At 51.3% G+C, this 12,794-nt stretch overlaps 1 protein-coding gene across 1 annotated transcript in view; it reads left to right on the forward strand.

The window, feature by feature from the left end:
- Window positions 1-12,794, forward strand: part of SPIDR (scaffold protein involved in DNA repair) — a gene marked incomplete at its 5' end in the record, with an annotated part of 204,368 nt that overhangs the window by 178,898 nt on the left and 12,676 nt on the right. The window contains one exon of the mRNA XM_081325597.1: window positions 8,001-8,153. Coding sequence (XP_081181723.1) covers window positions 8,001-8,153 — 153 coding nt within the window. The remainder of the gene's footprint in view (window positions 1-8,000; window positions 8,154-12,794) is intronic.

Genomic DNA, 12,794 nt, shown 5'->3' on the forward strand with positions numbered 1-12,794 from the left:
AAATATTATTTTACTCTTAATGAATTTAAATCTCTAGGACTAGATGAATTGCCTAACAGTTTCACCAAGTCCTTATATATTATTTCTCGAGCCCCATGGGCCCGACATTCAGCGAGGGGGGAGGAAGAGCCTTGCGTCGGCTCCTTTCCCTGCCTCCGGATTGACCGGGATTCTGGATATGTTGGAGGGCGTTGCTGGGCCGCTAACCGCGTTGCCACCTCCCTGCCCAGCACCACCAATGCCACTGAGCTCCCCGCAGGCCCCACCGGCCATCAGCTATCTTTGGAGACATCGGTGTGTTTTGCTGCTGCCGCTGCTGGCCACCACAAACTCCCTGCTGGGTCTACCGCCTGCCAGCTGGCCCAGGAAATGACAGCGGGTGCCGCTGAGCCGTTGACAGTGCTTGCATGCCACCGCTGACGCAGCTGGTCGCCTCGGACTCTGTGCCAGCCCCACCGCTTTCCAGCTGGCAGCACAATGCTCAGGAGGGTTGCCGTGGCGAGCTTCCAGGACCTGGATTTCCTCAGCAGAGGCCTGGGGGTGTGTGGATGTAGCAGCGAAGCCGAATACGGCAGGATCGATCATCTGGGCTTCTGGGTTGGGTTTGCATGGACTGCTTACCTGAATTCCAGTGGACTGTTGGATGTGGGGGGAGAGACTGGTGGACACGTGGAGGGTGGTGAGTAGAATAGAGCAGCAAAGGGGACTGCAAGGGGAAGGAGGGATTATAATGGGTTGTGGGCGGATGCTAGTTTGTGACCTGGGGGCTGGGCCCTGTTTCAACCAGTTGTGTAAGCATTGGGAGCAATTGCCTCCCAACGCTGACTTTGCTTTTGTGCTTTTGAACTGAATAAAGCCTCTTTTGTTTGTCACACATTCCTGTTTGGAGACTTCTGCTTGTATCCTACGAAGGACGTGTTTTGACAATAAGTCAGCGTTCCCTTTCTTCTTGTTCACCTTACCCTATCCTCAGGTATGGCTGAGGGAACACAAGGGGCTGCCCCGGTGGCTGAGGAAGGAGAGCCAGCTGGAGCTGTAGCACCAATACCAGTGGCAGAGCCAGGGGATGCTCAGCCGACGGTTAAGCCTAAGGTGCGAGCCCCACGGCCGGTAGCCATGGTAGGTGAGTCTCAGGAGACAGGGGACCCTGCTCCTGGGAGGGAATGGTGGTTTAGCCCTGCTCTTGGTCACCCGGATCCTGGTCGAGGGCAAATGCCAAGGGCTGCAGGACCTGTAATGGAGTGGAGGGAAAGGCATCTTACCGATGATGATGAGGAGGAGTGGAGTTACTCCATGGCACCGGACAGACAAACCATGGATATTCTTCGGGACAGGTTTGGTGAGATAGGGTACCGGGAGCCCCTGTCTTGGTCAGGCCCAGAGGCTGGACACATACCACGACGTGGTCTCGCAATGAGATGCAGCCTGTTCGCTCAGGGCCGCCCCATTTCCGACTGGCTAGCCCACAGTTCTGGGTTCTATCCAGCCTTGGCATGTCACAGGCGAGGGGTCCTGCTGTGCACGTCCCGGCGGTAATATCATGGTCTAGTCAGGACACCAGGCCATCGACAGACGGAGTGCCTACCAGGCAGACAGCAAGACTATTTGGTGCTTTGGACTGGCAGGCAGCGAGCTCCCAACATTACGACAACACTCTACAAGGGACAGGGCCACATATGGGACCGTGGGGTTCAGGGCTGGTGTGGGGTCTGCCACCACTGCTGATGTCATTCGACGGACATCCCGATTACCTGGCAATGTTTCTCAGTCATGCCATTAGCCATCTAGACAGATATGCCCCGGCCTACCCATCTCAGTGGGCAATGGTGGTGGCAGTAATGGCTAATCTGCAGGGTGAGGTAGTAGCCTGGGCAGCGGATCTTTATAGCGACCAAGCCAGGGAGCTGGACGACGCTGCTCTCTTTCTGGAGGTGTTACGGGCAAGGTTCGAGGACGTCTCCCAGGTCCAGCGAGCCAAGGCGGAAGTGGTGGCCCTGAGACAGCGTGGTCAGCCTGTCATAGAATATGTCCATGAGTTCCGGCGGGTGGCTGGTAGACTAAGATTGTGGCTAGAACGCCTTCTGGTCCACCATTTCCAGGCGGGTGTGGACGGGGCTCTTTGCCGGGCATGTATTGTCTGAGGCATCCCGAACCGGTTACAAGACTGATTCCAGGTGACAGTTGAGCTGGACATAGGTTTACAAGAATTCTGGGGTAGAATGGAGAACCCACCCGGGCACCGGAAATAGACTGAGAAACCCAAGGAGGAAGGACAGAAATCCCAGTCTGCAACACCAGGAGCTTCCAGTCCAGCACCTCGTCCACCAATCAGGTGTTTCTGCTGCAACTAGCCAGGACATAGAGTAGCAGAGTGTCTAGTTCCAGTACCACATGCTGTCCCACCAACTCCTGGGATACGCAGCGTCACACTGAAGAAACCTGTGGAACGGACACAGGCAGCACACCAGCAGGAAGGAGAGACATCCCGACGGCCGTCCCAGACGGGGGAAGAGACACCGACAGCTGCTGGGCACCAGCTGGTTATTTATGACAGCACAGATGACTCACTCGAAGACCCTATGGTGAGTGCGCCAGTATGTCCCTTTGCCATCCCCATCGTGTTGGTAAGCCCACAGATGGGATATAGGTGAACATACAGGGCCTTGATTGACTCCGGCTGTACCTGCTGCCTTATCAGTAAAGCAGTAGTGACTGAGGTGGGGATTGGAATGGAACAATTAGCCACCCCACTCAGGTTTGAACAGGTAGATGGGTCCCTTTTGGGGGGAGTGCCTGTTACCCGCATAACGGAGCCTGTTCAGATGGATTTGGGGGCTCACTGGGAGGTCCTTCGGTTCATAGTGATACTCTCTATGACTGAGGCAGTGATTCTGGGGCTTACCTGGCTTGATAAATGGGGTCCAACGACTTGGTGGGAGGGAGGTTGTCGTAACATACGCATTGGGGTAGGTCCCCGGCCATCAGCCGATGACCCTGGAAAAGCCGAAGGGAAAAGCGAGGGTAGGGGCATGCAAGGCCGGTACAGGACAGGAGGCCCAAGTCCCAGAAGTGTACTCTGATCTCACTGAGATGTTCGACAAACAAGAATGCGACATCCTGCCACCCCACCAACCGATGGACTGTGCCACTGAATTAGAACCTGGAGCTAGATTACCCAAGCCCCATATGTATGCCATGACACCACGGGAAATGGAGGAGTTGCGATGCTACATCGACTGGAACCTGGCCAGAGGCTTCAGCCAACCGGCCCATTCCCATATAGCAGCACCGGTCCTGTTTAAAGAAAAAAAAGGATGGCTCCCTACGTCTGTGTGGACTTCTGAGGCATAAACGGGGTATGTGTAGAACAACTGTACCCCCTTCCCCTGATGAAGGACTTCCTGGCCCACCTGGCTAAGGGCAGGATATTTACAAAACTGGACCTACAGGAGGCATACTATAGGGTCTGTATTAAGCAGGGTGACGAATGGAAGACGGCGTTCAATTGCCCACTCGGCAGCTACCAGTTCCGGTTTATGCTGTTTGGGTTGCAAAGGGCTCTGCATTATTCATGCAATTAATTAACGAGGTGCTGCATGAACACCTGTACTGTGGAGTACTAGTGTACTTGGATGATATCCTCATCTACACCACCAACATGGAGGAACACATCACCTTGGTGAGACAAGTGATGAGAAAGTTGTTGCAGGCCCGTTATGTGAAACTACCTAAATGTGAGTTCCATAGGACTCGGTTGGACCACTTGGGGTACAGGATATCCCAGGCAGGGGTGGAGATGGACCCCAACAAGGTCAAGGTCGTCCTGGAATGGCAGGCGCCAAGGACTCGCCACCAACAACAAAGTTTTTTGGGGGTTGCCAACTTTTACCAGCAGTTTATCCCATCCTTTGCCACAATAGCCTTGCCCCTTACAGACCTCCTGCGCACGCGACAAGTAGCAATGAAGCCTCGTCCTGGGCAGCCATTGGCATGGTCTACAGCGTGCCAATGGTCCTTTGAGGCTTTGAAGGCCTTGTTTGCCAGAGAACCCGTTCTGCTTCACCCAGACCCTGAACTACCATTTGTGGTGCAGGTGGATGCCACTGACGTTGCGGTAGGAGCCGTCCTTCTCCAATGAAACAGTCACGGCTCCCTGCAACCCTGTGCCTATACATCAAGGAAGCTAACAAACACCGAACGTGCATAGGCAGGCTTTTGCCGTACGCTGGGCGCTCGAGATGTGGCGACATCTCCTGGAGGGGGCTAGAAAACTGTTTGAGGTGTGGACAGATCATAAAAACCTGGAGGTGCTACAAACGCCAAGACGTCTGTCCCCGAAACACATCAATATGCTCAATACTTTCGACTATTCCATTTTACTCTGAAATATGTGCCGGGGGGAAAGAACTTCCTGGCCAATGCCCTCTCACGACTGCCACAATACGAAAGAGGGAGGAGGTGGTGCAAGCAATTATGGCTCCTTACCAACAAGACGTGGCAGCAGCAGTATCCTGCATTGTTATGGGGGATTTGACACATGAGTTACAGAAAGCGCTCCAGGATGATACCTGGTGGAAAGACCATCCAAATGTTCTGATGAGACGGGATGGTCTGGCCTGGCATGGGGATAAAATCTACATCCCACAAACAATGAGGCAAGGGGTACTTCATCGGTGTCATGACACCAAACAGACGGGCCACTTTGGGTTCTTAAAAACTTTACACCTGGCACGACGGCAGTTTTGGTGGCCACAAATGAAAGCAGAGATTGAGGACTATGTCTGAGGGTGTCACACCTGTGCCACCGCAAAACTCCGTATGGGGAAGCCATTGGGATTACTACAATCTGTAGCAGACCCCACCAGGCCCTGGCAGGACATCGCAATGGATTTCATTGTCGAATTGCCAGAGAGTAGAGGCTACAATGTGATCTGGACAGTAATCGATCTCTTCTCTAAACAGGCGCACTTTGTGCCCTGTAAGGGACTGCTGTCTGCCAGGAGGTTAGCCTGGATGTTTATAACCCACATGTTGCCTACATGAAGTACCCCGAAGAATCATCTCAGATCGGGGGGGGGGGTACAGTTCACGGCTCGCTTCTGGCATGACTTCATTCAATTTATTGGATCATCCCAGGGTCTCAGTTCGGCATACCATCCGAGCACCAACGGGGCAGCAGAGCAAGCGAATGCCATGGTAGAGTGGTATCTGAGATGTTATGTGTCGTATCAACAGTCCAACTGGGTGGACCTGTTGGCGTTCACAGAGCTGGCACATAACAACGCAGTGCACAGTAGCACTGGGTTTTCCCCGTTCAGGGTAGTAATTGGTCATGAGTCCATTCCCATCCCCGAGTATGTTCAGGGGGATCCCTTACCTTGCCAACCTAGGGAGTGGATGACACAGGTGGGGGATGTGTGGGATACAGTGAAAAAAGCCCTAGCAAAGGCTGCAGAAACAACCAAAGAGCAGGCGGATAAAAAGAGGAGACCCCTTAAGCCCTTCCAGGTGGGGGACTTGGTGTACCTCTCCACAAAGTATTTGCGGTTGCAAGTACCATGTAAGAAGCTAGGGCTGAAGTTCCTAGGACCCTTTAAAGTGATACAAGTCATCAACCCTGTAACCGTACAGCTCCAGTTGCCAAGGTATCTAGGGAAAATACATCCCATCTTTCATAGCAGCTGCTGAAGCCGGTTGGGGAATCGTCCCGTGAATCAGTAGAGGGGGGCCCAGGGCCCGTAAGGGGCGATCACTTTGAGGTCCAGGAAATCCTTGACTCTCGGGTGCGGAGGGGGAGCTTGCTGTACCTCATTTTGTGGAAGGGGTATCCCATTATGGAGGCATCATGGGTGAAGGAGGTGGATGTCCATGCACCTCGTTTGGTTCGGGCATTTCATTGCCAGCATCCAGGGAAGCCGGGTAGGGGAATGGCCGAACCATCCGGTCGGGTGGACGTATGTTCCCTGCTGGGTCTACCACCTGCCAGCTGGCCCAGGAAATGCCAGCGGGTGCCGCTGAGCCGTTGGTAGTGCTGCCGCCTCCTTGCATGCCACTTGCATGACTCAAAAGGAAGAAGGGGGTAAATAATAAGAAAACATAGAGGCTATATTTTAGAATTATAGAGTTTTATAATGACAATATAATGGAAATCAAGAAAACTGAGTTTTATTGGTTAAAGAAGCAATCCTCCTTTTCATGCCTTCCACTGCTTAATCTTTATTAATTTATTGCTGAGAACACTTGATATGTAATAATTAATTTAATGTGCATTAGTAAAACCAGTTTGTTGTGTGTTACATATCCAGTCCAGTGGTATAAAATAGGGCTTTTCAACTAGTGGTATGGGTACCACCTGTGGTACATTGGCACCTGGCAGGTGGTACGTGACCATCCTAGAAAAGTGGTAGCGGGGGAGGGGAATGAGCTGAACCAGTGGCAGCACCGCAAAAGCTTGAGCAAGAGATGGCAAAAGCTGCAGGGCTGTCAGGGCTCAGCAGAAGTGCCAGGCTAAGCACTTTTTCGGGACTGTCAGGGCTCAGTGGAAGCTCCAGGATCAGCACCAGGCTCCAGCTGGAGCTCGGCACTGATCCTGGCGCTTCTGAGCCCAGAAGAAGCGCCAATTATCTGGAATGTTGCAGCATCTCCAGGGTCTTGTGATTTACATTCAGATGCTTGGCAACTGATTCATACTTATGACGGTCACAGTGTCCCAGGGTCATGTGACGTGACCAAAACCTGCTGCAACCACCCAGCAGACGGGGGGAATAAAAACCAAACACCCCCACCCTACCCCCGCTGCCAATCCTCAACAGAAATGCTCACAACAATGAAAACCTCAGACAGGAGGAAGAGCGCCACTGGGCGGGCAGGCAGGTGTCTTGCTTGTCTGTGGCTTGGGGGGGCACTTTTTTCAGTGCCATTGTAACTTCAGTCACTAAGCGAACTGTTGTAAGTCGAGGACTACCTGTACTTCATCACTTTTTTCCTTCTTTTTTTGTCATCAAGTTTTTGACACCTTGCTAGGCGACTGGTGGTACTCGGATGATGCCATATCCTAAAAGTGGTACAATGGGTGAAAAGGTTGAAAAGCCCTGGTATAAAATGAGATGTAGGGAATTATGTACCAGAATAGGTTTTATAGACTGCTTATATCACTTCTGAAATATGTTCGTTGTTAACACTACTCCATCCTATAATCTGTTTCTCTCAATATAATGGCTCAAGCCTAACTTTTATTTTAAATAATAAATCATGCTTGTAGGTATTTGAATGAAGAGCTACTGGTTAAGGCATCAGGCTAAAAAACAGGAGACTGCAAGTTTTAGTCCCACCTTTGGCGCAAAGCCAACTGGGTGACCTGGGGCTACTCACTTTCTCTCAGCACTAGGAAAAGCTTAGTGGCAAAGCACTTCTGAAATACCTTGCCATGAAAACCGCAGAGATTTGTCCAGATATCTCCAAGAATCAGACACCATTGAATAGAAGGGGGGGGGAAAAGTATCTGAATAGAGTTTTCACCATAGTACTAGTATCAATGACAGTACTGTAGCTAACACTACTTGAGAAGAATAAAATTAAATTCTAATCATGTTCAATATAAACTAATCAGTAGATATTTCATCATTGTTAGCAATCAGATTTAAACCTTTGACCTACTGGCACAAACCTTTTACCATGTTTCAAGAACTGACACTCCTCTGAGCAAAGATTTGACTACCTTGTTTTGGGGAGCAAAGTGCAACATGTGAATAACTTTGGAATAAGCACCAACCCACCATTAAAAGATAAAGAAAATTTAATGTGCAGCTAATTTCCTTTCTAAATAAAACCTGGTTAGTGGATGCTGGCAGCCTATTAACCAGAACAGAGTACTCATTTGAATAAATCAGACTAAAACAAGTTTAGTAAAATTGCAGGAATTTGTCTTTATTGGCTTAGATAATTAACACAGCCACTTTTTCCTTTGTTACTGTAACTTATCAAAATGTCTTTGTTGGCAGGTAAGATTATTTGCATTGAACGTACAGTTCTCTCGCTACAAAAGCCCCTTTTGTGTAGGGCTGCTGGTGCTGACATCACTGAACTGACTGGTCCTGTCAAACTAGATTATCTGGATTCTACCACTCAAATCAATTCTATTTGTACTGTAAGAGGTTTGTAACTATATTTTTTGTTATTTGACATCTTAATACTAGTTTTCCTTTTGCCTGTTTTCCAAGAGTTTATGACAAATTATATTCCTTGTCTCTTTTTTCTTTTATTGATAATTTCCATTTGAAGAAGTTATAGTTGACCCCTCTGGTGCAGTACCAGATTATTAAAAAGGCAATGATACTTTTTGTACTAGTTGTTCTGTTGGCTTTTGTGGGTGCCATTATATTGAATAATGACCTCACAAATGAACCTAGACTGGAGAGTCTGGGACAGGGGTAGGCAACCTTGGCTCTTTTATGACTCGTGGACTTCAACTCCCAGAATTCCTGAGTCAGCATCTGACTCAGGAATTCTGGGAGTTGAAGTCCACAAGTCATAAAAGAGCCAAGGTTGCCTACCCTTGGCCTGGGGCTTGGATAACTCCATACACACACACACACACACACACACACACACACATCTCCTTCCAAACCTGAGAAGAAAATTGGTTTATATGTCCTGCTTTGGCTTACATTTCTTACTTTATCTGGTCTTTCATCATGATTAAAAGGTTTTTTTTCCAACTAATTGTAAAGCTTAAACTTTATATAAAAATAAAATATGTACACATTGCTTTTCTCACAACCCCAAATTAATTACATATTCCTGCACTGATGCCTAGTACAGGTAGTCCTCAACTTACAACTGTCCATTTAGTGATGGTTCAAAGTTAGTACAGCACTGGAAAAGTGACTTATCTGTTGTTTCACACTTACAATGATTGTAGCATCTCCATGGTGACATGATCAAAATTCAGATGTTTGGCAACTGATTCATATTTATGTTGGTTGCATGTCCCAGGGTCATTTGCTCCCCTTTGCAAAATTCTGACAAGCAAACGCAATGGAGAAGTGAGGATTCACTTTACAGCTGTGTTATTGACGTAACCAATGCAGTGATTCATTTAACAATTGTGGCAAGAAAGATTCTAAAATGGAGCAAAATTCATTTAACAAATGTCTTATATTTTTGCTGGATTGTGGTTGTAATTCGAGGACTATCTGTATATAGGATTATTGCCAGTCCTGATTTTCCTAATAATTTCATTTATCAATATACAAACATGTTACTCAAACCCTCAGGGCTTTCTGGGCAATTTGCCTTTGACACTGTAGGGTTGACAGTTGTAATCCATTTATTTGCAGGTGTTTTAAGATTACTCATTTATATGTTTTGCTTGCATCCTTAATGTTTATTGCTTGGCTCAGCAAACTGCTATTGTTCTAAATCTTTTTATTAGCCTTCCCATAGAATACCATCTTGCTTGATTTATAACACTGAACAACAATACTTTTTGGTGATCCAAATATCTGACTGACCTTTCTTGTCATGTATATGGCTTGGGAGGACATACTTAAATCTCAGTTATCTGGATATAAATAAAGAATACCGTATATACTTGAGTATAAGCCGAATTTTTCAGCCCACTTTTTGGGCTGAAAAATTCCACTTCGGCTTATACTCCAGTCAACAAAAAAACTTACCGAGGACTTGTGCGCGGCCGAGGCTTTGGTGCTTCCGGGATCGCGCGCACCTCTCCCAAGCCACCGCCGTCCGAGACCTGCCGAAGTTTGGGGAGGTTTGGGGAGGTGCGCGCGCACCTCCCCAAACCTCCCCAAACGTCGGCAGGTCTCCGTTCCTCCGCGCCCTGCCTGCCTGCTTCTTTCCGCAGCGGAAAGAAGCAGGCAGGCAGGGCGTGGAGGAACGGAGACCTGCCGACGTTTGGGGAGGTTTGGGCGTCTCCGTTCCTCCTGCCGACGTTTGGGGAGGTTTGGGCGCCTCCCCAAACCTCCCCAGGTCTCCGTTCCTCCGCGCAGACCTGCCGACGTTTGGGGAGGTTTGGGCGCCTCCCCAAACCTCCCCAAACCTCCCCAGGTCTCCGTTCCTCCTGCCGACGTTTGGGGAGGTTTGGGCGCCTCCCCAAACCTCCCCAAACCTCCCCAGGTCTCCGTTCCTCCGCGCAGACCTGCCGACGTTTGGGGAGGTTTGGGCGCCTCCCCAAACCTCCCCAGGTCTCCGTTCCTCCGCGCAGACCTGCCGACGTTTGGGGAGGTTTGGGCGCCTCCCCAAACCTCCCCAAACGTCGGCAGGTCTCCGTTCCTCCTGCCGACGTTTGGGGAGGTTTGGGCACCTCCCCAAACCTCCCCAGGTCTCCGTTCCTCCGCGCAGACCTGCCGACGTTTGGGGAGGTTTGGGCGCCTCCCCAGGTCTCCGTTCCTCCTGCCGACGTTTGGGGAGGTTTGGGCGCCTCCCCAAACCTCCCCAGGTCTCCGTTCCTCCTGCCGACGTTTGGGGAGGTTTGGGCGCCTCCCCAAACCTCCCCAGGTCTCCGTTCCTCCGCGCAGACCTGCCGACGTTTGGGGAGGTTTGGGCGCCTCCCCAAACCTCCCCAAACGTCGCGCAGACCTGCCGACGTTTGGGGAGGCGCCCAAACCTCCCCAAACGTCGGCAGGTCTGCGCGGAGGAACGGAGACCTGGGGAGGTTTGGGGAGGCGCCCAAACCTCCCCAAACGTCGGCAGGAGGAACGGAGACCTGCGCGGAGGAACGGAGACCTGGGGAGGTTTGGGGAGGCGCCCAAACCTCCCCAAACGTCGGCAGGAGGAACGGAGACCTGGGGAGGTTTGGGGAGGCGCCCAAACCTCCCCAAACGTCGGCAGGTCTGCGCGGAGGAACGGAGACCTGGGGAGGTTTGGGGAGGCGCCCAAACCTCCCCAAACATCGGCAGGTCTGCGCGGAGGAACGGAGACCTGGGGAGGTTTGGGGAGGCGCCCAAACCTCCCCAAACGTCGGCAGGAGGAACGGAGACCTGGGGAGGTTTGGGGAGGCGCCCAAACCTCCCCAAACGTCGGCAGGTCTACGCGGAGGAACGGAGACCTGGGGAGGTTTGGGGAGGCGCCCAAACCTCCCCAAATGTCGGCAGGAGGAACGGAGACCTGGGGAGGTTTGGGGGAGGCGCCCAAACCTCCCCAAACGTCGGCAGGTCTGCGCGGAGGAACGGAGACCTGGGGAGGCGCCCAAACCTCCCCAAACGTCGGCAGGAGGAACGGAGACCTGGGGAGGTTTGGGGAGGCGCCCAAACCTCCCCAAACGTCGGCAGGTCTGCGCGGAGGAACGGAGACCTGGGGAGGTTTGGGGAGGCGCCCAAACCTCCCCAAACGTCGGCAGGAGGAACGGAGACCTGGGGAGGTTTGGGGAGGCGCCCAAACCTCCCCAAACGTCGGCAGGTCTGCGCGGAGGAACGGAGACCTGGGGAGGTTTGGGGAGGCGCCCAAACCTCCCCAAACGTCGGCAGGTCTGCGCGGAGGAACGGAGACCTGCCGACGTTTGGGGAGGTTTGGGGAGGTGCGCGCGCACCTCCCCAAACTTCGGCAGGTCTCCGGACGGCGGCGGCTTGGGAGAGGTGCGCGCGATCCTGGAAGAACCGAAGCCTCGGCCGCGTGCAAGTCCTCGGTAAGCTCCGGGCGGTCACTTGCTTCGCGTCTCCTGAGGGAAGGGGGGGCGACTGGAGCAGGCGTGTTTCCTCGCCTGCTGGGCGCCGCGATTTGCCCGGGGAACGCGCGGGCCCCGAATGGCAGCGTGGAGCGAGGAAGCGGACAGCCAGGGCTTCCCCGAGAGCCGCGGCCACACAGGGTATTCCTGTGTATTCAGGCTTGCAAAATGGCGGATCGAGCCTCTGCTGGCGGCAGAGGCTTGCAGAGCGCGGATCCAGCCTCCGCCGGCGGCGGAGGCTTGCAGAGCGCGGATCCAGCCTCCGCCGGCGGCGGAGGCTTGCAGAACGGCGGATCGGCTTATACTCGAGTCAACAACTTTTCCCAGTTTTTGGGGGTGAAATTGGGGGTCTCGGCTTATACTCGAGTCGGCTTATACTCAAGTATATACGGTAATTCCTGGTGTTAAACCAGTGTAAATGCCCTTTAAAAACTCTGTCATGTCTGGTTTTTTCCTTCACTTTGGTTCAATTCAGATTAAAGTAACAGCTACCTTTAGGCAAATTTATTTATTTATTTATTTATTTATTTATTTATTTATTTATTTATTTATTTATTTATTTATTTGGTTTATATACCGCCCTATTCCCAAAGGACTCAGGGCGGTTTACAAGGCAAAATTTAAAAACAATCCAATATAAAATTAAAATAAAATAAAATTAAGTCTAGCCGCAAAAATTAAATCACAATTTAAAAACATTAAACCCCTCAGTCCAGACCAGATAGCTCAAAGAGCCAGGTTTTTAGGTCCCGGCAAAATGAACGAAGGTCGGGGGCAGTCTGGAGTTCTGTTGGCAGTTGATTCTATAGGGCAGGCGCGCCCACAGAGAACGCCCTCCCCCTGTGGATCGCCCGTCGGCAATCCTTGACCGGCGGTACCCTGAGGAGGCCCTCCCTGTGGGAGCGCACAGGACGATGGGAAATTGATGCTGGCAGCAGGTGTTCCCTTAGATAATCCGGGCCCATGCCATTTAGTATATAACTTCATAAAATGAGATATGAAAATCCTTTTATTCAAGTGACTTCTCCAAAGGTGGGGACAAATAGCAATAGCACTTAGACTTATATACTGCTTCACAGTGCTTTGCAGCCCTTCCTAAGCTGTTTACAAA

Source organism: Vipera berus (assembly GCF_964194415.1).
Source record: "Vipera berus genome assembly, chromosome: 3".
In the NCBI taxonomy this organism is placed as follows: Eukaryota; Metazoa; Chordata; class Lepidosauria; order Squamata; family Viperidae; genus Vipera; species Vipera berus.